The sequence below is a fragment of the Thamnophis elegans genome, chromosome 14 (assembly GCF_009769535.1).
Source record: "Thamnophis elegans isolate rThaEle1 chromosome 14, rThaEle1.pri, whole genome shotgun sequence".
NCBI lineage: Eukaryota > Metazoa > Chordata > Lepidosauria > Squamata > Colubridae > Thamnophis > Thamnophis elegans.
In genome coordinates, this window is record NC_045554.1 from 23,288,832 (window position 1) to 23,313,985 (window position 25,154).

Genomic DNA, 25,154 nt, shown 5'->3' on the forward strand with positions numbered 1-25,154 from the left:
TATTCACGCAGACCTCGGAATAATTATAGTGGCCTATCTAAGCTGCTGGATCTGGGATTCCCAGAGGACACGGAAGTATCCAAGCTAGTTAAGAGCCACCATATTCACCGTGTTTCTCTACAGACTGGAAATCTACCCTTATAAAGCTAAGAACCGACAGAAGCGTTATAGTATTCCGTGCACAGAACACTGGCTGACTGGGTCTTCCTTGGCTTCCCCCACAAACCTGAGAATGCTGCGTAAATACAGGAGAAGGCGTATGATTTCACCGGCATTGCAGTTCGGGCACAACCAAATTGTATTCCTCATTGTGATGATGATCACGGCACGTCCAGATCTGTCTCTGGTACCTGAGAAAGAAGCTCCGTTTAATTTGTCTAACTAATTAGGCAAAAAAGAAGAGCCAAGGCCCCCTTGAAGTGGCCCCGCAAAAGAACAAAGAAATGGCTTCTTCAACCTTTCTCATGAATGAATAGATGCAAACATGGCAAAATACTTGAAATGGCGGGATGGTAGAAGTTGAAAATGATTAGGAGAAACACAAACTCAGAGCCACACAGATCTGGTTCTGAAAGCAGTATTGGATTTGAGGGGCCCACATAGACTGCCGTTTGTTTTCTTTGGTGGCAGATCTTCCTGAGCCTCGCTGGGAGTCTGGCTGCAAACACTTTTGGGGGGAATAGCTTGTCCCCCATCCCAGCTGCCAACTCAGGCTGGTTCTCTTAAAGAGCCTCAGGTCCACCCCTTCACTCTACAAGGACTGCCGCAAACTTCAGCTCCTCCTGCTCTTGCTTAGAGCATGACTGTCCCTCTGCAACTCTGCAACACAGGGAGGCCAGATCGTGGTTGTCCCAGGGAGGGAGACCCCTCAGGGGTGCAGAGGCTCGGGCTGTTTCTTTAGGGAGGGGGGCCTACGCGCCAGGGCCCAATCTCCAGTGAGAAAGTGAAAGCATTTCTCAGGTTCCCAAATCACCATTGCCTCCTTCACAAATCATAAAGACAGCAACCACCTTCGGGGGCTTTACCTGGCAGGCATGCAGCCCCACTCCGAAGCATCTCCCAATTCACACTCTTCATGAGCAGGGGGTCCGTTTCCAGAATCCCCCTGGATAGAAAGGGTTGGAGTTCTGGTTGCATAGTCACGGCTGTGGGGTCTTTTTCCCCAGAGCCGCCAGGAGTGATCAGTGCCAGGCTGCTGTTATCAGCTTCTTCACTGGAATTTTCTGTCCCATTCGATGATGTTTCTGAAATAGGAAACAGCTTTCAATGCTAAGACTTTAATTATTCCCATTTGCAATCAGAGGCAAAGCAGATACGGATGTATCCTGCCTCTTTGCAACGCATCAGAACCGGGGAAACCCAATGAAGTTTACTGTAGATTCGTGATGGCGAACCTATTGCACGTGTGCCACAGGTGGCACAAGGAGCCATTTGTCAGGGCATGCGAGGCGTTGCCCTGTCAACTGGCCAGAGCGTGCTGGTTAGCTGGCTTTGGCATTCTTTTGAGGCAGTTTTTCACCCTCCGGAGGCTTCCGTGAAGCCTCCAGAGTGTGAAAAATCAGTCCTACGGACAAACCGGAAGTTCTGGAATATACTTCCGGTTTGCTCATAGGGCCAGTTTTAGCCCTCCAGAGCCAACAGGAGGCTTTCCGTAATGAGAGCTGGGCCATGCATCGTGAGGCTGGGAGGTGGGTGAGCGAGAGCGGAACAGACGCTCGTGCAACCCCCCTCTCCAGCCATGCAGAGTGCCATTCACTGGCACTTGGAAGGCGCCAAACCGGGCAGCAGCGAACAGGTGCTCACGTGGCTTGGTTATACCCCTAGATCAGTGAATGGCACTGTGCCCGGCTGCAAAAGGGGTTTGCCAGGTGGCTGCTTGAGAGCGTGGTCGCTTCATGGCTGTTGTGTTGCGCTGCTGCGACAGCGCAACACAGCCATTCGCCCATGAGGCTGTACCCGGCCCTTTTTGGAACCCGCTCGCAAGAGAGCAGCCACCCGGCAACCCCAAAACAATAAACCCTCCCCCCATAATAAAACCCAAGCCATATTTTGTAGGTAAAAAGGAAATAAGACCCTGTCGTATTTTCGGGGAAACACGGTAACCAATCCATCAGTCAATTGTGTGCTAAAAATCAACTTTCATGTGCCTTTGAGAATAAAAAAAAATCTACCTTGCGCTGGCCTTTAATTTTAAGTTTTTTCCTCTCAGCACTAGAGATGACAAATGGAGATGACAAATATTAGTCTCTTCACAAGGTTAGGAAAAATCAGTCTTGAGAGACTCATTTACATCAAGAATAAGAAGCATATTAATTCCACTTTCTTGAGTGCCATAATAACAATGCCTCCCCCTCATCTCCTGTTGCCTTGTTAGAGAAGATTTACATCCGAATTATTCTATATGTGCAGATACACAACATGCATCAACATCTTTTGGAAAAATATTAGTCTTTGGGCAAACTCAAGGCAGAAACATTATCACTTCTCTGGGGTGCCTTTCAGCACAGAAGGGCAGTCCCAATCTTGCCTTAGTGTCACATCTTTAGGACTTCTCCTGGGCTCAGCTGCCACTCCAGAGAAAGCCCCAAGAACCGAATGGCAGCATTCTCTCTGGAGCTGCAGGCTTGGTAGCTTCCCTTTGTCCTAGCTGCAAAAGCCTGCAAAGCTAGGGAACAGCGATGGGAGGCTGGTTGGAGCCCTGATTCTTGCCAGCCAGCCCATTCTCCCCCCGCCCCCACAGCCCTGGGAAGAGCACTGGGCATTTTCTGGGCAGCACCAGCCCCTTCTGGTGGCGGAGAAAAGCAAGACCAGGATTCAGGTGCCATGAGAAAGCAGAGCCTGTCTGTGAGCCCAGAGGCCTCCTTGTCCAGGACGAGGGGCACTTCTGGGCAGCCCCCACTTCCGGTTGACACTCATCAGCAATTCACACAAATGAATTACTGTATTAGATGAATAACTTTTAGAAAACACTTAACACTATCAGACATAGTAACTAATTGCAGTCAATGAACTGCATGAGACAGGATAAAAAGTTATGGACTTCTGTCCCTTTGGGAGATTAAAAGAAATACTTTTTTTATCCTCAAAAGGGACAGAAATCCATAATTTCCCATACAGATTAAAAACTGCTTTTCAGATGGGAAAAAATGGTTAGAACTGTTGTTTCATTGTTTTAAAAGGTCCTTCCTGGGACTCAAGGCACCAGCCAACCAGGGACATCTCAGCAGGGAGGATGTTTACAGGGGGATGAGATATACAGTTGATACAACTGTTTTTACAACAGTTCATTTAGTGATCTTTCAAATTTACAGCAGCATTGAAAAATGGGACTTATAACCAACTTATGGCGCAGTGGTTAGAATGCAGTACTGCAGGCTACTTCTGCTAGCTGCCAGCAGTTCGGCACTTAGATTCTCATCAGCTCAAGCCTGACTCATCCTTCCATCCCAGGTGGATCAAATGAGGACCCAGATTGTTGGAGGCAAGAGGCTGATGTTGTAAAACCACTTAGAGTGGCTGTAAAATTGCTATTGCTATTTTCACAGTTACAACTTTTGCAGCATCTCCATGACCAAATTCACACTCTTGGCAACTGACTCATATTTATGATGGTTGCAGTGTCCTGGGGTCAAATGATCCCCTTTTGTGACTTTCTCACAAGCAAAGTCAATGGGGAAGCCAGATTCACTTAACAACTAGATTACTAACTTATCAACTGCAGTGGTTCACCTAGCAACTGTGGCAAGAAAGGTTGTAAAATGGGGCAAAACTTACTTAACAAATGTCTCACTTAGCAGCAGAAAATCTGGGAGTTCTGGTCTAGCACAATTGTCCAGATGTACATTCTATACACAATTTGCAAGCTCACTCCTATGAAATAAGACGAAAGTCTCCAGCACTGCGCAACACCCATGCATGAACCACTCCCTTGGCCCGACCCAGGCCTTGTGCCCCACCTGAGTTTGAGGAGACCAAGATTTCAGGGCGGAATATTAAATTGGAAGCTGGCATACTGCAAAGTAAAGAGATAGCCATCAAGCATGATCGTCTTTTCCAATAACGCCAATAACCCACGAGCATTTTACTTAGAAAATAAAAACCAGCTAACTACACCCTAGGATGAACACTGCTATTCTTTAAACATGCCCAATTTGTCCAGCAAAAACTAAAAAAAACAAGCTAGAAATTATAGGCAGTGTCCATGGGCTACGGGGAGTTTGCTGTGGTAATTTAAATGACTTTCCATTTCCAATACAAGAAGTGTCACAAATGAGCCAACTCTTTACGATAAAGCCCAGGGCCTATTTTCAAAATCCTTCATATGTCCACTAGTCAGAAAGGCTGCTGGCCTCTGCAATTAAACACGGTAACATTCTAAACTTGAATTCCCTTCCCTACCATTCTCGTGTTCTTGAAAGAGGCCCTATCTTGCACACGTGATCACAAGACCATTTCCCCAGGGAAGGGCAGAAGGTGGCCAAATGCATCATACCTGTGGCATGATCCCCCTCTGGGATGGGCTTGGTGCACTCTGGTGACATCACAGGTGGAAACAGTGGGGGGAGGAGGGTGGCCAAGGAGTTCATCTCTGGATCACTAGGCTGAGACGGGCAGGGAGCTTCATGGATTGAGTGGTGTCCACCTTCCAGGAAGGCCCCCGTGCCCGACTCCTTGTCTAGGGAAGGGGCTTGGCTGCCCTGTCCTCTTCCCACCTTCTTGGAAACACCTGTCTGCACAGCTCGTGGTGTGCTTGAGAGTTCGGGCTGATCCACAGAATTTGCTGCAGCACCGCCTTGGGCAAGGCTGTGGCGGGTGGCCTCTGCCTGTCCAGCGACTCCTGCTAGAAGCCTGGGGCCATTTTCCTTCAGCTGTGTTCTTGCGCTCCGCAGCTCAGCCTCAGAACTGGGAAGCAGATGATTGTCTCCCGCTCGCTGTTGACAACTATCCACATTTTCTTGCCCTGCCTTCTGGGAAAGGGAGCTTTTCGGGACGAAAGGGTCTCCAGAATTAAGTTGCCACCCATTCTTAGGAGGGCTTCGCTTAGTCTGCCATTGGTGATCTCCTTCCATGCTTATTCTACTGCCCAACTCCACTAATGGGTCCACTATTGTCCCTTCTTTGTGCTCCAGAAGATGCAGTTGTTCCAACCTTTCAGAAAATTGACCTTTAACTCCCACCAACCGTTTCTGTGAGGACTGCTTATCAGCTATTCTCCTCTGTGAGAAGATTCCCACCCGTGATGGTTTGATTATGGTTGGAGAAGCTGTCTTTCCCTCTAGCCTTTCTGGAGAGCTGCCAGAATCCCACTCGCAGCTACTGATGTCCCGCTCTGTCAGGACAATGTCTCCTATTCTGTCTACACCCAAAACATCAGGACAGGATGCAGAAGGCTTGGGGAACTCCAAGCAGCCTCCTGCTATGGTGGAAGAGCCTGTCCCCAGAGCCGGACCTTCAGCCTCCTCTCCATCCATGTCTCTGCACGTGGCCGGCCTCCAATCAAGCTCCTGTTCTGGATGTGTCAATAAGGTCTTGACAAAATGTGGCTCCTTAAGAATAGAGGAAAAAGTGGGACTCAAAGAAACTGGACGATTCTCTGGATTGCCAGGATGTTTCAGGAACAATTTGTCATACTCTGTTTCATTATTTACAGAACATGCAACATGAGTAGCTGGCACGTCAGAAGTCCTCAGCTGCCCAGATGGCACTGATGCAAGAGCTGAACCAGCACAATTTCCGCAGCGACAGCTATTGTTCTGACTGCGCTGCTGGCTGTCCTTGGCTTCCAGCCAACGGAAAGAGGTGGGCTGAGCTGAAGATCCTTTGGGGCAGCCAGAGGTGGGCAGTGAGGCATCTACCAAGTCCGCCTCTTCTCCTTCCCTGTCACTTCCACAGGACTTCCCGAGCTCTGGGCTCCCACATGCCTGGTCAGCAGGCTCCTTCATTAAGGTGGTGGCAAATGAGGTGGCCTCGTGGAAGATCGTCCCCCCGAAAGACTCCTCCACTGGAAAGTCCAGAGCAGAAGACTTCTCAGTCATTGAGACAAAATGCACATTCTTTTTATTTTTTCCAATAGTTTGAAACTTACTGATAAATTCTGGCTTGACTATTTCATCCCAAGGCACTCAGATTATCTCACCATCTGTGGCTAACAAGCAGTTTTCCAATGTGGTTCCAATCATTTCTTGCTGATGGAGCTCAGCCATTCCACAGTGAAGAGAGAGGCATACAAGGCAGCAGATGCCACAAACTCCTCCACGTTATGTTTGTCCTTGGCCAAGCATTTCATTGTGATCCATGGAGACTTTCTCTAGTACAGAACCACTTGCAGGTAAAAGTCCTCCACTCTCAAGATCCTCCAGTCAAGAGAAGGCAGCTGGATGACCATCTTCTCATGAACGCAAAGGGGCCAGCCTGCATGCTGGGAGAGCCACCTAACGGAATAAGGAAAGCCAGGGGAATCTTTTACAGGCTCTTTCTCAACAAGGGAGAATCTAATACCACCTCACCCATCCCCCATGCCATCATTATAAGCATCCCATAATTGAGGAAAGTCTATTTCAAATTCATAGTTGCTTAAAGATATTATTAAGCCCGGCGCACAATGATGTATTACTTATTCTAAGAAGTAAGCTGCCCTTACTTGTGAACTAAGGCAGAACTAGCGCATGCGTTTCCCTGAACTTGCTACTTTCAAAAGGGCTGTGCAGAAAATTATTCAGAAGATGGAGACTTTGTGCGACTATCACACCAGTGTTTTATGAATAAACCTGTCCTGTCTTTGCTCAGGCTTCCAAGTGAGGCTAACAAAAGATGTGATTGTTGGAAAAGTCACATAAAGAACTATCTCATTAAAGCAGGTGCATCTTTTTTCCTCTCTCATGCAAAACTCTGACAAAAGATGGGCCTGCTTCAATTAGTAGCAAAAGGGATACTGTGCTCACCCTTATTCAAAGCTAAAGCAATTCTTCAAAATCAGTCTGAAGCATGTAGTCATCATTTTGAGCATAGAAGTATTATTCTTCATTCTGAAAGTTCCCTTTCATACTTGAATAACACACACTAAGATGCTGAAATCCAGTTGGAAACATCAAGTGAGTACAACACCTGGACAAGCAGAACATGGCAGTTGGATAACACTCTTTTGAAAATAACTTTCCCAAAATATGCATTTAAGGTGAATACTATTAGGAAGCATAACTGCGTCCAACAAAAGTCAAGGTAATGCTTTAATTAAGAAATGTTTCCTCAACAAAATGTGGAGATGGGGCATTCTTGTACAGATATCCTGTTTTATGCTGATGGGTAACAAAAAATGTAACCCATCCCATTTCAGACAGACTTTGGGCATCACACAGTACAGAAGGAGCGCATCAAAAATAGTCTAATCAAGTAAAACAATCCAGTTGTATACTTTAAATGATGTTTTTTCCAGGTTGCCTTTGCATGTGGCTCTGGTCTCTGAGAAGGACAGCAGAGGGAGCCAGAAAGGGGCCGGTCCCAAGGCTAACCCAGGCTAACCCAAGTGACAATTTTTTATTGAGAGAATGCCAAGGGATACAGATCCCTAAAACTCTGTATGGAAAGGAAAACATTAGCGGGAGGCTAAAAGAAGTGAGCCCCTGATTCAAGCTGCAATCTTGGCCAAGTTCTATGGCAGGGGAAAAAAGCCCCTCACTGTCCCAGGAGAGACCCTCAACTTTGCTGGCCTTGTGACCACATCATAGCGATGTCAGCCTCTGCTTCGCTGCTGCTTTTCGGCTGCCATTGAAACGGGGAGGGGCGGCATGGTATTTGGGAGGGGAATCATTATGTACTGGAGGATTGTTATTAGGAGCTGTCCTGACCATCTATCTGCACATGTGGAAGAAGGGAGTTTCCCGCCAAGGCCAACTGTCCAGCATTCCAGCCTGATGTTTGTTTGTTTGTTTGTTTGATGATGCTTTTTGACGACATCTCCCACCTGACGGTTGGGTGAATTATTATTGGACTATGAAATGGGGTGCCAAGGGGAGGGGATTGAATTATACATGATATCTATTGCTTTCGCGCCTTGTTACTCAGACTCAGCTTTGCTTTGCTGCTTTGCTACTAAGGGAAGAGATGTCTTCAAAAAGCATCATCAGGCTGGAATGCTGAACAGTTGGCCTTGGCGGGAAACTCCCTTCTTCCACATGCGCAGATAGATGGTCAGGACAGCTCCTAATAACAATCCTCCAGTACATAATGATTCCCCTCCCAAATACCATGCCCCCCCTCCCCATTTCAATGGCAGCCGAAAAGCAGCAGCGAAGCAGAGGCTGACAAGCATATTGAGTTTAAGAGATCTGAATCTTTTGGCATTCTCTCAATAAAAAATTGCCACTTCTGTGAGATGAGCAGCTATCTTAAAAGTTCAAAAATAAATTTAAAATATAAGTAAACAAAATAATAAATAAAAGCATTGATAAGTAACTCTTTGCAGTGCCAGCATAGAAACTTTCTCTGAAAGAAACACGGTCAAGAATCCAGGCACATCTATTCCAGAGAACGCTGCTGCTGCCATGCAGGCTCTCTTTCTTTTTTGCATGAACAACACGCATGCTGTTAAAAATCAGGCCTGACATTTGTTGCATGACAGTGGATGATATAAACCTGCTCTCTAACACTTGCAGTTTTTTGAAGAGCCCTCTGAACAAACATTATTTTGGTAAATACAAGTTATATACGCTTAATATGATAAAACCAGACATTTCAGGCCCTTGAAAGCTTCCGCTGTATTGTTCTGTTTGCTCAGGAACGAGTGGGGCAAAGAATCACAATGCCTTGGGCACACAGAAGGGTTTCTTGGCTGCAGACCCAGCCTGGCTACTTAGGGTCCCTCCCTCCCAGAGAAGATGCTGGGAGAAAGTTTTCAAGCATTCCTTTTGAGCTTGCAGGCAGCAAGATACTCACAGGCTTCCTGCTGGACCCACTGCAAGATGTGCTTGGCAGGAATCAGGAGGTCGTTGAGGCAGCAGAGCCCCTCCACCATATGATGTGAGTTCAGAGGGAGGATAATGCCCAAGGAAGACGATGTTCTGGATGCAGCCATCCAGTGGCTGAGAATCCTGCCAAGAGAAGGAGAGTCAGCAGAGCTGGGAACTGGGTCTCTCAGGCTGCAATCACGAAGGGCAACTGCTCTTCATTTCTCCAGACCCCCAACTCTCCCAAAGGCAGTTCCTGCAGCGGCAGAGCAGAGTGCTCACCTCGTCCCGACAGAGTGGCGGCAGAGATCTTACACTGCAAAAACTTTCCTGACTGAGCAGGGTGTGGCTCCTGTTAAACTATTGTGATTGTAGCATGTGGGAGAATACACGGCATGCATGTGCTTGTGAACGTGAGAGTAAGAGGCAGGAGAACATGCAGCAGAATGTGTCTTTCTTGTTTTTATAAGGCTCACAAAACCGCATTGTCAATCACTATATCATACATGATAGCTCAGTTTATGCTCAAGAGTTCTTTATGGCTACCCCAATCCCCTTTACTCAGGTATACATATATATGTATGTATGCATGTATACATACATACATACATACATACATAAATATATATATATATATAAGAGCCAAGGTGGCACAGTGGTTAAATGCAGCACTGCAGGCTACTGCTAGATCAGCAGGTCAGCGGTTCAAATCTCACCGGCTCAGGGTTGACTCAGCCTTCCATCCTTCCGAGGTGGGTAAAATGAGGACCCAGATTGTTGGGGGCAATATGCTGACTCTCTGTAAAACCGCTTAGAGAGGCCTGAAAGGCCTATGAAGCGGTATATAAGTCTACTGCTATTGCTATTGCTATTGCTATATATATATATATGCCTTTACATTCATGTCATGTCCTGAGAGGATCCAGAATACATGACAGGTGAGAGGCAAAGACCAAGGCCAAGATGTGCTTAAAGAGAGGCGGCATTTTGTGGGGACAAAGAGAAGGGTTACGGCTGTCTCTCTTGCCCAGAGCCCTTCAGGCTGATCAGAGCATTTGGCCCTGCTCAGCCCTCCCGTTTACAGCCGGCCAGGGACTCTGAGTGGCCTCCTGGCTCTTCCAAACTCTGAAGAAAACCACAGGGTTTGAAGGGCCCCAGAGAGGCTGCTGGAGTCCGAGGCGCTTCCTCTGCCGGAGGGAAAGGACTGTAAAAACTTCTGCCGCGGCTCCAGAGCTGAGAACCGGGATTGTGCACCGTCGGCAGTTTTGCTTCCCACACACGCTTCACTCCTCGCGGGCAAAGAAGTGCGGAGGGCTCCTTTCCGCCCAGTCTCTGCTTCAGGCGGGAGCGTCGGCCGCCTCCTCCATGACTAAGGCCGACCGGTGCCCTCCGGGGATTCCCTTCGGAGAGCCCTTCGAACAAAGCCGCCCCTGCCGGCTCGGGAAAGCGGCCTCTCCTCCCGACACTCGCGCGGCGCATGGAGGAGCCGTCCCGCTGAGCTCGGGGTGGCCTCCGCTCCCCGGCCCTCCTTTCCGCCCTGCTGCTCCCATTCGAGCGGAGGGGCCAGAGGAGGGCTCCGGATCCTTTTCGGACGGGATCTGGCGCAAGGGGGGCGGGGGGGGGCGCCTTCATCTCCTCCCAGCCGGGCGGACGGAGCCCAAGAGCCGCGGGGGAGGGGGGGACGCAGCCGGCGCACCTCAGCCTTCAGCCGCCAGGAGCCGCCCGCGCCCTGCAGCTGCCCCGGGGGCCCGCGCCGCCTCCTCGCCGCACGGAGCCCTCCGAGGACGCCTTTTCCGGCCCACAGCCTCCCCGGGTGGGGGTCTCAAGCCGGGCGGGTGGATGGGCCACTTCGGCGGAGCCCCGAGAGCAGAAGGGCGGGAAGGAAGGCAGACACCCCCGGAGGCTGCCCGGACTGCCAAGCCGCCCCCGAGCCACGATCAACCGGCCTCAGCCGCGCGCGCCGCCGCCAACTGCCGTCCCCGCCGGAAGGGGGCGCAGCTGCGCGGGGCCGCTCGGAGCCGGCGGGGTGGGGGGCTGAGAAGAGGTCCTGGCGGCGGCCGCCCCCTTGCGGTTGAACCCGGAGCCTCCTCGGTGGCCTCGGGGTTGATGTGGCCTCCGCGGCTCTTCCGGGGCTTCTTTCGAAGGTCTCCTGACCGTCCTCCCCGGGGCGCCCGTTGTCCTCGGAGGCTTCTGAGGTTACGAGGGCACCGAACGGATGGACTGGGGAGCGTCGCCAAAGGTTGCGGCCCCGGCTGGGACCCGGGCTCTTGGCCGTTACTCCCTCTGCGACGGTGGGAAAGCTGGAGGAGGCGGCCAGGCCGAAACCCCAGCGGAGCCCTTTCTTCCCCGGCAACCCTGCCTGGACTTCAGCCTGGACCTCTTCGGCCTCAGAGTGGCGGGATTTGCTCCGGGCTGGAATCCTCCTCGGCGGCCGGAGAAAAAGAGCCAAGGCCGAAGTTGGGCCGAGGGAGGGGGGCTTTCTTGGGCAGGTGCCGCTTTGCCCCCCAACCCCCGCAGGGCCTGCCCGGGGCTTCCCCCACCCTCTGGGGGAACTCCTTCCCTGGGATGCTCCCGGCTTCATGACTTAGGAAACGGAAGTGCTGGCATTGTGATGTCTCGCTTAACAACCATTTGAATCACTGAGATTCCAGTTTATGGTCATAAGTTGACTACTGATGATAGCTTTAAGATAATTAAGAAGCAATTTTCAGAATATTTAAAAAGAGAGGCTTGCAAACTTAATTCTCTTTTAAAATTCTCTGCACAAGTTGCAAGCAAGATGGCAAATTCCATAACCTGGTGCTCAAACCCATGGAAAACTGTTGTCCTGCCGTCTCCTGGCAGGAAGCAGCTTTCTTGGGCAATCTCCCATCCTCTCCTTATCCTAAGAGGATCCAAGGAATCATTCTACTTGCGCTTCCTTGGTTTTGACCGCAGTTGGCAGCTCCATTTCTCAGAGCTGTCTTTGGTTGACCAAAGCTCCCCTGCATGTCCCTGCTTTGTTCCAGTTTATCAAGGAAGAGGCTGGTTCATCAGATGCCTTACTGGAGCCCAGGTGCATTGCATCCTTAGCATTCCCTGCATCCACCAAACCGGTCACATTGCCAAAGAAAACAATGACATTTGTTTTTAACAAAACTGGTAATCACCTCATTCATTTCTCAGCACTTGCAAACTCACTGCCTGGTCCCCTTTTCCAGCAGTTCTCCAGGTATCCTAAATAACCACCAACCTTTGACCCTCTTAACTGCATAACTGAAGTGTGAGCAGATATCAGTTGCCAAAGCAATGCGGCTGTTTGGAGCCTAAGTGTGTTGTTTCACTCATGCACACACAAAACCATGGTGTGAGGAGTTTTTATTAAGGCTTCCAAGCCTAAATTGGTATTCTCCAGCAATTCCCTGTGCCGGGCAAATCCAAAAACAGGCAAAGTCCAAGGCCAGGTGACCGTTGAAGATGATCCAAAGTTCAAGGTAACAACAGGCTCTTGCCCAATGGGCCCCCTTTGATACTAGCTTCCTAGACTAAAACCGGAAATGGGTGGGGGGGAATGCCCACGGCTGCCCTCTGCCTTGTCTGGCTGAAAGTGACACCCTTGTAGGTTCGCCCAGAAACCTGGAGGGGGTGTCTGAGGGCTGGCCATGCATTTTGGCACAGCTTATGTGCGAACTGTGCCCAGGAGTTATGCAAGCACTTGGCTTCGTTGCCCCACCTCTCTCTCCGGTCCTTTCCCTTTCTCCATGGTGGACTTTCCTTCACTATCTCAGAGATGACGAGAGGCCGAGTGGGGAGCAGGGGATCCCTTAAGGGAAGGCAAAACCAAGGTTGGGAGCAGGAAGTGCCTTAGGAGCTGCAGCTAAAAGGCAGCCCATCCTCCCACCCTGACCCACTGGCCTAGAGTAGCTGCCCAGAGTTTAAGGGCAACCGCAGTCCGCCTTCATTTTCTGCAGAGCCTAGCTTCTAGGGGGCCAAAGTATGGCATCTGTACTGGTAGCCTCCCTCCAGGACACCAGAGATCCCTGCAGGAGTTCAAGGCCATCACAGGCCCTCGTACCTGCTGAGGGTGGGAACCCAAGTATACAATTCAAGCCAAAGGATGCAGAAAGGCTCTTCAACAAATCCACCTCTTCAGAGCTGGCCCCCTCGCTAGAAGGGCCTCACTTTTTATTTCTCCTCCTCTCCCCCCCCCCCAGCCCTTGCACACCCCAATCTTAGCCAATCCAATTTAGGATTCTCACCGTGGATCTTGACCCAAGCGACTAGCCGGCTTCCTTGGGGCTGCCTTTCCTTGAAACTCATCAGCTGCGCAGACTTAAATCTTACAGAGAAAGCAGATGGACACTTCTGAGTGTAGCAACATCTTGCAAAGTGTGTTTCTGAGCTGGATATGGGACACTAGAAGGCTTGAAAAACCAAGAAGCCAAACAAAGGTGGGAGCCTGTTGCCTGTTTCCCCTCTGATTTCTAGCCCAAACTCATGTCCCTCCCCTGCAAGTGGAACATCCTCAAAACAAGAAACAGTCAGTGGTTGCAAGCATGTGTGAGCTTTCTTTATAACGAACAGCACGTGGCAGATACTAGAAAAATCGGCCTCCCCAGAAGGTCCCGAACATCACCATCATTCTCTCTGAATCCACGACTGTGGGTTCTGCCAGAGATAACAAAAGTCAGCAAAATTGAAACCTTTCTACATTAGTGATCCACTTCCCACAAACAGGAAAACAGACAGTTCCTTTGATCACAAAACACCCCCCCCTTCAAATGTAAGGATCCCAGAAGCCATTGAAAACCTTTCTGTCCAGGTTCTCAAAACCAGCAAGAGCAAGCAGGGCCAGGGAAGGGACCCAAAGACTACTGGGGGGAGGCGGTTTGAGATGTCATGCTTTCTCTCTCCAGCCAACTCTGAGCTGCTGCAACTCTCAGTTGGCCCAGCCTTGGGTGACCAAGGCTGGTTGTTGCTTTACTGGGAGTCCTGGGCAATGCAGCAGCTGAAGAGGAGCCTACAGCACCCTGGCTGAAAAACAATGAATGAGATTCAACAAAGGTTTGGACCGGCAACGTGGCTGTATGAGTTCTCTGTCCTTGTGGAGTGAGTAGAATGCCACGCAGCAGCACTGTTTAGCATGAGCCAAACTCTGCTGGGGAATCAAAGAGAGGGAGACTTCCCACCATTTGCCAAGGGTTTCACTGACAAACTCATTGTTGCTCCGAGTTAAATGCCACCAGAACAGGATCCAGTGAGACAGCTGGAGCAATAACTCATCCCAGACTTGTGATTTCATAGATGTCCCAGCAGCTTGAACAGATCACTGGAGCGAGAACCATGTGGATTTCAGCGTTTTCCCTTATGAGAATCTTGAGTCTAGAAAAAGAAAGAGCAACCAGCTAGGTCTTTTGGTGGCATTTGGGGCCACCAACCATGATGTCTTCCTGCAAGACCCTTGCAGGAAATGGATGTCGGGGACCTGTTGAAGCAGTTTCAATTTATTTCAATTCAATTCAGTTCCATCCCTTCCTGTGGGTGGAAGAGAAGAAGGTCCTAAGCGCATCTATCCCAGGTCAGCTCTCTGCCCTAGCTTAGATGAGAATGCTGAAAAAGTCTTCTCTTCCTCAGGAGAAATTCTCACCGGGCGGAGAGGCAGCGGAGGTCCTGTCCAGGGGTGCATGGAACAGAAGAGGCTCAACTGACTCTCAGAGTTTGCTTTGCTCAAAAACCCTCTGGGGTAACCCTGGTGTCAGGTGCGACTTCATTTAATAATCAGGAAAGAAACCACTCAACTCAATTTGTTTGAAATTAAGTGTACTTTTATTAATTACAAATGAAAAGTAGCGAAGCTAAGCTGAATCTGGTTAATTAGGTGCGAAAGCAAAGAATATCATATATAATTCAATCCCCTCCCCTTGACACCATAGTCCAATTATAATTCACCCAACTGTCAGGTGGGAGATATCTTCAAAAAACATCACCAGGATGGAATGCTGGACAGTTAACCTTGGCGGGAAACTCCCTTCCTCCACATGCGCAATGAGACGGTCAGACCAGCGTCTAGAATCTTCCTCCAGCACATAACGATTCCCTTCCCAAATACCATGCCCCCCCCCGTTTCAATGGCAGCCGAAGCAGCAGCAAAGCAGAGGCTGACATCCAGCCCTCCCCCAGAAAAGGGCAGTCAGACCTGCAGAAACAAAAAGAACACAAACAAACCGACAGACAACAATACACGAAAGAGAGAAAGGGGAAGGGAGAAAAAACAAAAAAAAAAGGAAAATTAGGAGACTGTCCAAGAATCAGGGCTTGTCAGGATAGGCAGAGTAGAACTTGCAGAGCAGACGAGGCGCTCGAACATGGGACCTGTCAACCCATTCAGCGTGAGATGGGGGAAAATGCTTCCAAGCCACCAAGTATTGGACACGGTTCTGCCGCTTACGAGAGTCCAAAATCTCACGGATCTCGAAATGTCGCTCTCCCTCTATCAAAAGCGGGGCAGGTGGAGGAAGAAGTGGTGTTCGCAAAGAAGAAGTGAGGTGAGGTTCCAGGAGATTAACATGAAAAACAGGGTAAACCTGGTTGAGATGCTTAGGTAACTGGAGACGGTTCCACCACAAATGTGCGAACGACAAAAGCGCGCCTGACTAAACCATGGTGACAAAACCGCGCGACGAATGAGCACTGAAGCGCGCCGACAACAGCGCGCTGACAGAAGTGCGCTGTAACCTAAACCTAACCCTAAACCTTACCTTAACTTAAATTGCGCTTCTGTCAGCGCGCTGTTGTTGGCGCGCTGTTGTCGGCGCGCTTTTGACATCGCTGTTTTAGCGCCGCGGTTTTGTCGGCACGCTTTTGACGTTCGTGCTTTTGTCGGGTCACGACTGGAGACGGACGGAGACAGGGTTGATGATCTTGACAATTGGAGACGGGTCAACATACTTGGGGCCCAACTTCTTCGACTTCTGTGTCGTTTGAAGAAACCTAGTGGATAAATAAACTTGATCACCAACTTTGTACTCATGGGGTTTAGTACGTTTCTTATCAGCTTGTTTCTTATGAGCACGGTGCACAGCATCTAGAGTCTGGAGAGCCAAAGGCCAGACGTCCCGAAGGCGATCACTCCATTCGGACAGTGAAGACACTTGCGGCTGCTCATGAGGAATCTCAGGAATGGGCACAAAATCTTGGCCATACACCACACGAAAAGGGGTAAAGCCAGTACTACTGTGCACGGAATTGTTGTAAGCCACCTCAGCGTGAGGCAACAACTCCACCCAATCATCTTGTTGGTAGTTGAAACAACATAAATATTGCTCCAGCACAGAATTAGTCTTCTTGCAAGCCCCACTAGTTTGAGGGTGGTGGGAGGAGCTTAACCCCTGGGCGGAGGCAATCCGCTTCAGAAACTCCAAAACAGGGAGGTGAACTGAACACCCCTGTCCGAGATGATTCGGTTAGGTACCCCATGTAAGCAATATATATGTGAGATGAACATCCTAGCGAGAGATTTAGCTGAAGGGATCTTGGAGCAAGGGATGAAATGAACTTGCTTGGAGAATAAGTCAGTAACTACCCAGATTACTGTGTTTCCTTGACTCTCCGGAAGTTCAACAATGAAATCCATGGAGATCTCCTTCCACGGGGCTACTGGGCGAGCCACCGTCTGGAGCAACCCTTGGGGCTTACCCGGAGGGCGTTTAGCAGCGGCACAAATGGGACAGCTAGCAACATAAGCCTCAATGTCCTTTTTCAGTGAGGGCCACCAGAATTGCCTCTTGACGAGGTGTAGGGTCTTGACGAATCCAAAGTGCCCAGCCATCCGGGAGTCATGAGCCCGTTGAAGTACAATGGTTCTAATGGACACAGGGATGTATAACTTTGCCCCTATCCAAGCGAATCCATCTTTTATAGTGCATTCATCCATGTGTTGCTGGAACCAGTCATCCTTAGTAAGGGCCTTTTTTTAGGGTAGAAAGTCCTCAGTGACTTCCAATTTAGAAGTTGTTTGACTTCTAGTAACAACCGGAGCAGCCAGGCTCTTTGTGGGAATGACAGGCTGGACAACATTGAGCTTTGAACAGTTGTACTGAGGGAGCCTGGACAAAGCATCAGCCATAAAGTTTTTCCCTCCTGGAATGTATTTCAAGGTAAAATTGAATCTATTGAAATACTGAGCCCAGCGCATCTGCTTAGGAGAAAGTTTTCTGGGGGTTCTCAATGCCTCCAAGTTTTTATGGTCAGTCCACACCTTGAAAGGGTACTTAGTGCTCTCCAGAAAATGGCGCCATGTTGATAAAGCCCAGCGAACAGCAAAAGCCTTTTTCTCCCAAATGGCCCAACGTCTCTCCGTGTCGGTCAGTTTGCGAGAGGTGTATGTGCAGGGTTGTAATTTACCTTGGGTATTAGCTTGAAGTAGTGCAGCATCCACCGCCACATCACTGGCATCAGCCTGGACCACAAAAGGTGGGTCCATGTCTGGGTGTTTGAGGACTGGTTCCTCCGCGAAGAGGCGTTTCAACTTCTCGAAAGCAGCTTGACAGTCCATAGTCCAGTCCAACGATTTGCTAGGTTTAGGCTTGCCCCCCCCCTTTCGACTTAAGGAGGTTAGTTATAGGGAGAGCTATCTTAGCGAAGGAGGGAATAAATTGACGATAGAAGTTAGCAAAACCCCAAAATTTCTGTAATTGCTTACGTGTACGTAGGGCCTCCCACTCGGTGACAGCTTTGACCGTAGCGGGTCCATTTCAATCCCTTTGTGGGATATCCGATAGCCCGGGTAATCAACCTTCTCCTGATGACATTCGCACTTGGACAATTTGGCATACAGTTCCGCCGCCCGGAGTTTTTTCAGAACTGTGAGAACAAGCTTCACGTGTTCTTCATGGGTTTCTGTGTAAATAAGGATATCGTCTAAATAGACCATTACGCCTTTGTAAAGATGGTCATGTAAAATCTCATTAATCAATTGAAGACTGCTGGCGCCCCCTGGAGGGCAAATGGCATTACTCGAAATTGGAAACAACCAAGGGGGCAGTTGAAAGCTGTTTTCCATTCGTCCCCCTCTTTAATTCTGACCCTATAGTACGCTTCCCTCAGGTCCAATTTAGTGAAAATCTGGCCGTTCCCTAGTTGGGCCAGCATGTCCTTCATCAATGGTAAGGGGTACAGGTTCTGAGCAGAGATACAGTTCAGGTTTTTGAAGTTCACACATAATCTGAAGGAGCCATCTTTCTTTTCTCTGAACAATACTGGAGCTGCTACCTTGGGCCTTGCTGGTTCAATGAAACCCCTTTCCAAGTTTTTATCAATGAATTTTCTCATTTCCTCCATCTCTCTAGGGGTCATTGAATATATTTGAGGCTTTGGAAGCTTTACTCCAGGTAAAATATCAATGGTGCAATCTGTGGGTCTGTGAGGGGGTAATTTATCAGAAGATTTTTCACTAAAAACATCCTTGAGGTCCCAATATTCCCTTGGTATTCTTTCCTCCCCCTCAATCTTCTCCTGCCCCCTGGCTGCCAGTGAAGGGGTAGTAGTATCAGAGGCTGGAGCCTCTGGGGGTGCGGATGTCCAAATCCACAACCACCTCTCCCTCCAGTTTATGTGTGGGTTCCATCTACGGAGCCAGGGGAGTCCCCAAATAAGGGGCCAGTCCATGCCAGGCGCTACAATAAAAGTTATCATTTCTTGGTGGGTACCCATCCACATCTTGATGCGTTCAGTGGAAAAATGAGCAGGACCGCCTCCCTCAATAGAGCCATCTATTTGGCAAAAAGCAATAGGGATTTTAAAAGTCTTTAGTTTCAAACCTAGCTTCTCCACCATTTCAGGGCTTATCATGCAACGGGAACACCCAGAATCTAATAGAGCCATATGTTTGTCTTTTGCACCAGAAGAGGGCACTCTGAGCTCAATTGGGATAAGCATAGGGCCAGAGCGGGAACTTACCCAGCGATGAGAATCCTCACCATCAGTTTCGTCAGACAAGCTGGGGCTTTCGTCTCCCCCCACCTCTGGCACGAAGCTTCGAGAAACATTTTCTGCAGCGAAGGCAGCCTCTTTCCTCTTGCCTGGAGCCTTCTCAGGTTTCCTCTCCCTCCGGGGGGATTGAGCAGGGTGGGTCAGCTTGACTCAACAATTCACAGCACGATGCCCCTCCTTTCTACAGCAGAAACAAGCAGAAGGCTTGGGTTTGCCTGCAAAACCTCCCCTGCCCTCACTTCTTGGGTGGGGGGTTTAGGGGGTGGTGGTGGGGATTTCTCAACTTCTCCCTCTTCCATGCAACGAAGCCTGATTAAGTCTAACTCAATGTCTGCAGCGTTCTCATACCAAGGTTCCAAACGACGGGGAAGGCGTCTGTTTATGCATTGCTGGTAAACATCTTTATCCGACCCATCAGCGAATCGATCCAGCAAGGCCTCTTCCGACCACCCCCTCATATAGGCCGACAACTCCTGAAATTCTTGCACATATTCAGGCACAGTTTTCTTTCCCTGTCTAAGGACCGTAAATTTCAGCCTAGCGCAATGCTCGAGAGCCGAGGTGGCGCAGTGGTTAAATGCAGCACTGCAGGCTACTTCAGCTGACTGCAGTTCTGCAGTTCAGCTGTTCAAATCTCACCGGCTCAGGGTTGACCCATCCTTCCATCCTTCCGAGGTGGGTAAAATGAGGACCCGGATTGTTGGGAGGCAATATGCTGACTCTGTAAACCGTTTAGAGAGGACTGAAAGCCCTATGAAGTGGTATATAAGTCTAACTGCTATTGCTATTGCTCGGTCAAAGGGTCAAACCACCACCTCATGGCTGCCATAAATTCATCAAAATTTCTCAGGAGAGTGGAGTTACTATTATGCAATCCGACCATCCAGTTAGCTGCTTCTTCTCCAAAGCCATCAACACCATTCTCACTTTAGATTCATCCGTGACTAAATCAGGCCCATATATTTCTATATAATTCCAGACCTGAATAATAAACAACCCGAGGCCAATGTTCCCTCTTTTTTTTTTCCGTGTGAGCGGAAAAGTATAGTGTTTGAGCAGCACATTTTCATACCTGAGCACCTGAATTTTTTTCATAGATGTCACCCAAGACAACGAACTTAGTGTTATTTGAAACTCAATTCTACCATGTAAATATCCATTAAGTAAAGAAATCTCCCTATACAGGTAGTCCTCAATCTATGACCATAATTGAGCCCAAAGTTTCTATTGCTAAGTGAGACATTTGTTAAGTGAGTTTTGCCCCATTTTACAACCTTTCTTGCTACAGTTAAGTGAATCACTGCGGTTAAATCAGTAACCTGGTTGTTAAGTCAGTCTGACTTTCCTACTGACTTTCCTTGGCAGATGGTTGCAAAAGGTGACCCCAGGACACTGCAACCATCATAAATATGAGGCAGTTGCCAAAGATCCAAATTTTGATCATATGACCATGGGGATGCTGCAATGATCATGTGTGAAGAACAGCTGTAATTCACTTTTTTCAGTGCTGATGTAGCTTTAGTCATTAAGTGAACTGTTGTAAATTGAGGACTATACTTTCCCCCTTACTATCCAATAGTCTGCAGGGATATTAGCAAGTTATGAATAAATTACCAACTGATATAGATTAGCAATTGGAGCACTTAAAGAAGCAAACAAAGGGGAGAGGAAGGAAGGGAGGAAGGAAAGAAGGGAGAGGGAGAGAGAGACAGAGACAGAGGGAGAGACAAAAAAGGAAAGAGGAGAAAGAGAAAAAGAAAGGGGAGAGGAGGGTGGGAGGATAAGAAAAAGAGGCAGAAAAAAGAAAGAGATAGAAAGGAAAGGAAGAAAGAAGGAAGGAAGGAAAGAAAAAAGGAAGAAAGGAAAGAGGAGAGGAGAGAAGGAATAGAGGCCAAAAAAGCAAACAAGGAAAAGTAGGGAAAAAACTTTCACTGGAAAACACTATTTTTCCATCAGTGCAAAAGGTTAATTTTCTGGATTTTGACTTTCTGGTCCAGGTGGACCAAGAAGCCTTTATTTTCTTTTACTAAAATCAAAATCTGCAGAGCACCAGCTCAACTCCCCCTTCCTGCGGAAAAAAAAGTGGCTGTGTCTTGAGGGTAGCTTTGAACCAGGTCTCTTAAATCCTAGTCCAGCGCCTTAACTATTAAGTCCCTCAAGGAATGTGTAAAATAGCCCTTCCTAGGGCTTCGTCCTGTTTTTTGTCAGAAGTAAACTCTGGTAACAAATGGGGAATTATAATAACCCCAATCAATTTTGCTTTCTGTAAACTGTGTCTCAAATTATTAAAATGTCACTGCCTGTTTTATAATTTCAATAAAATTGTTAGAGACACATGATTCTTTCTAGCATGATTTCATACAAAAGCATTTTAAAGGTTTTAATGTGTTATTGAGAATAAATAAAGATTAACATTAGGCATAGAATTATAAAGTGTGAGTGGATTAAAATAGAATTCAACTATTATCACAGTCCCTTCCTACCACTGTATGGCTCCAAGGTGCTAAGGCACCCTCATGTATTGTAGATCCAAAATGAAAGTCTCTAAGAATATGGGTTATTGTGAGGGGTATTTTTTTCTCTTGTTTTTTAAAATTAAAATTTCCTAATTGGTGCATAAAATATGTTGCAAAGCAAGTCTCCAGCTTCTTCATTTCTGCATTCTGAAATATTTTTTCCTCTGTGAAAGCTATTCATAAGGTTGGTTTTATTCCTGAATATCTAGTAAATAAGCTTATATTTCTCCTATATTCTGAAGTTATACCAATCTTCTTGTGTTTTAATTTCAGACATAACATTTTTGCCTCTGATTGCATTGAAAAACAGAAGAAACAGATAATGTTAGAAAACTTGGGAGTCCCTATTCGGGCGGGGGGGGAGACGATGCCGCTGCGCCCGGGACCCCTCCTGTCCCTCGGGGCGGCGCTGATGTCTCTCTTGTGGGGCGGGGGGTTGCGGGGAGTTCCTGGAAGCGAGGAGGTCGGGGGGGGGAAGATAGCCAGGGTCCGCGTTTGGATCTTTCTCCCGGCCTCCAGCTCTTTCCCCAGAAGGAAATGCCTTCCTTCCTCCGCGTTATGCTGAGCCTCGTTTAAAGGCTGCGGTTTTGAGCTCAGGCAAGATGGGAACAAAGGGGGGGTTTTGCACAGAGCTTCTTCAGCTCTGACAGGATTATGGGGAATGGGAGGATTTCTATGCCTTGCGGACAGCTGGGCATTTGCACCCCCCAATTCCTAACTCCTCACTGTTGCAGCCATTGCTGGTCCAACACGATTTTCCTCCCCTGGGATGGCAGCGGAGCCCTGGGGCTGCTTCTTCTGCGTCCGCTGGACTGTGGGGCTGGGAAGGGGGCGGGAAGAGCGGCGGGGCTGGCTGTGGCCGGTGGTGGCAGGCTGGTTCGCCTCCTCCTCCTCCAACAGGCAACAGCACTGCCGGATCCAGTTGTAGCCGCCTGCAAAACGTTTCCTTTACAGAGTTTCTCTGCGCGGCAGATAGAAACTCTGCGCGGGGCTTTCTTGCAAGGTGCGCGGCCGCGCAGCCACGCACCTTAGAGGGAACAGTGCCCGAGGCCTCTGGGTTCTCCATCATATTTTACGCTTAAGGTTGGGACCTTAGCCATCCGGCATCGCCTGCCCCCCCCCCCCGCTCTTTGAATGTCTCTAGCTGCAGGGGGGGAGGTTGGTGCTGGGTTTTCTTGCGCACATCCCCCTTCGGCCCCTCCAGTCTCCCTTAAGCTATGAAGCGGGTACCTTTTCTCCAGTTCCTCTGCTGGTTCCCTTTCCACGGCTCCCTCTTGACTTCAGCGTTCACTCCATGCCTCTTCGAGGAGCCTCATGGCATGGGAGATTTTGTAGTCTTCCTCTCCAGAGCCACTCCAGTCAGCAGCTGTTTTTTTTCTTTGGCCTCCTTCTCGTAACTCCAGTTTGTAATTCCTCAGGTTCCTCTTTCTGTCCCACACCCCAAGTCCATCTGGGACGTATGGCAGGTTCTTCCACTCTCAGGTCGGCTAGCATTTCTGTTAGAGATGGTGCTGCCATTGCCCCCATGTCTTCCTCCTGGTCGCTTTCATTCAAAGACATTTTCTTTTCTTTCTATGAGGGCACCCCCCTTGGTAGTTGTTTGCTCCGGATTGGGTGCGAGGAGAGATTCAGCTTATTGTCAGGTGCGACTTCATTCAATAATCAGGAAAGAAACCACTCAACTCCATTTGTTTGAAATTAAGTGTACTTTTACTAATTACAAATGAAAAGTAGCAAAGCTAAGCTGAATCTGGTTAATTAGGCGCAAAAGCAAAGAATATCATGTATAATTCAATCCCCTCCCCTTGGCACCCCAGTCCATAGTCCAATTATAATTCACCCAACTGTCAGGTGGGAAATATCTTCAAAAAACATCACCAGGATGGAATGCTGGACAGTTAACCTTGGCGGGAAACTCCCTTCCTCCACATGCGCAATGAGATGGTCAGGTCAGCATCTAGAATCTTCCTCCAGCACATAACAATTCCCTTCCCAAATACCATGCCCCCCCTCCCCGTTTCAATGGCAGCCGAAGCAGCAGCAAAGCAGAGACTGACACCTGGATTAGCTTTGGATGTTCTTTCCTTCAAAAACCACAATAGCAGTAGACTTATATACCGCTTCATAGGCCTTTCAGGCCTCTCTAAGCGGTTTACAGAGAGTCAGCATATGGGGATTCTGCTTCAGGATGACCACTGGGGGAACTTCTGCTGGGCTTTGAGTTCCTGTTTTGGGAAAAGTGGATGGCATGGCTGGGAAAGGCTGAAACACCAATGCTAGCCATTTTGGAAGAAGGTGGCCTGGCCAAAATCACCTGGGCCCTAGTGGCCACATCTGTGGGCTCCTGTCACATGCTTGCCTTGGGGGCCCCTTTCCAAGCCCCAATGACATGATGGAAGGTGGCAGTGCAGGCTCTATAGTGCTTCGCCATTTGTAGCCTTTCCGCAGAGTTTGATTCAGCTGCTGCCATCTGGGAATGAGATGGAGACAATCCTGTTTTGCCAAGATTATGGTGGTTCACTCTTTACACTCTGCTTGAGATGTGTGGTAGGAGTTTTGAATTTTTTCATGAGAATTGAAAGTAACCTGCAAAGTTGCATTCTAAGCACTGCTGTGCCCCTGCAGATATTCAGAAGGGCTATTCGGGGACCTGCATCCATCTCAGATTGGAGGGAAACCTTGTGAGGTCAGAGGGAGAGCCAGCTTTCCAGACTGGAATGCACTCTCCCCATAAAGAGGCCAGCTTAGAAATCGCCCGAGGGAGGGGAGCAGCATTGGAAGGATCAAGTTAATCTGTAAAAACAAGGGAGTTCTTTCTTTTTCGGTTATTTAATAAAATTAAATTGTTTCTATATTAACCAAGTGTTTCTGCTACCCTCCTTCCCCCATTGCCCTAAGGAGCCTATTGATTTGTAGATCAGAAAAGCAGCAGAAGAAAACAAAAGAAGAGGCTCCATGACAAGTGGTCAGGCTCTTCTAGAAGTCTGAAAAACCTCCCCTCCAGCCAGGCAGTTGGCAAAGCCTCCCATCTAGCCAAGCCTGAGGCTCCCCAGTAATCCTGGAGCGGTGAGGTTTGTGGGTTTCTTCCCTTCTATCCCTGCACAAGAAACGCCTAGTAACAGGCTCTGAGTCAACCCCCTTGGCTGCTCAATTGTCCCGGCCTTTTGCTTAAAAATAACTTGGTCATCCAGTCTCGTCCACATTCTGTGCTCTGGGACTGTGTCAAAGGCCTGCAGTGTTTATACAGAGCACTTCCGTTCTCAGGGTTTGGGTTTTTCTCTAAAAATGCTGGACAAGGAAGCAGCAGTCTAAAGTGGATCTCCCCACTCCATCCTGCCTGCTCTTCAGCTATGATTTTCTTTCGTTTTATCAAGTTTACCAGTTTTCACAGCAAAGATCCTGCATTGTCCAGATTTCAAACTAGATATGGCAATAAATATTGACTATCTAGAATCCTTCCTTCCTTTCTTCCTTCCTTCCTTCCAATTCTTCCTGTCCCTCAGATTGGGAGCTGTCTCATCAGTATATACAAAACAACCCTGTTTAGTCTAGGGTTGGGCCACTGGTTTTCCCAAGGGACCACGTAAGAAGCTGGGACTGTTGTGGAGCCTCACCACCACCACCAGATGTCACCAAAACTGGCTGTTCAGGGACAGATAAAGGGCTGAATGTGGCCCACAGGACATAAAATGCCCAGGTTTGGTTTAGCCTAGGAGCTCATCAGTCT

General features: G+C 48.6%; 1 protein-coding gene and 1 pseudogene across 1 annotated transcript in view; both read right to left on the reverse strand.

Moving 5' to 3' along the window:
- Positions 1-6,288, reverse strand: part of PLEKHG4 (pleckstrin homology and RhoGEF domain containing G4) — a 37,775-nt gene extending 31,487 nt beyond the window's left edge. The window contains exons 1-3 of the mRNA XM_032230872.1: positions 4,493-6,288; positions 1,026-1,244; positions 227-350 (exon numbers count right to left, since the gene is read on the reverse strand). Coding sequence (XP_032086763.1) covers positions 227-350; positions 1,026-1,244; positions 4,493-6,035 — 1,886 coding nt within the window. The 5' untranslated portion in view covers positions 6,036-6,288. The remainder of the gene's footprint in view (positions 1-226; positions 351-1,025; positions 1,245-4,492) is intronic.
- Positions 6,123-16,749, reverse strand: LOC116517892 (annotated as a pseudogene).
- Between the last annotated feature and the right edge of the window lie 8,405 nt (positions 16,750-25,154).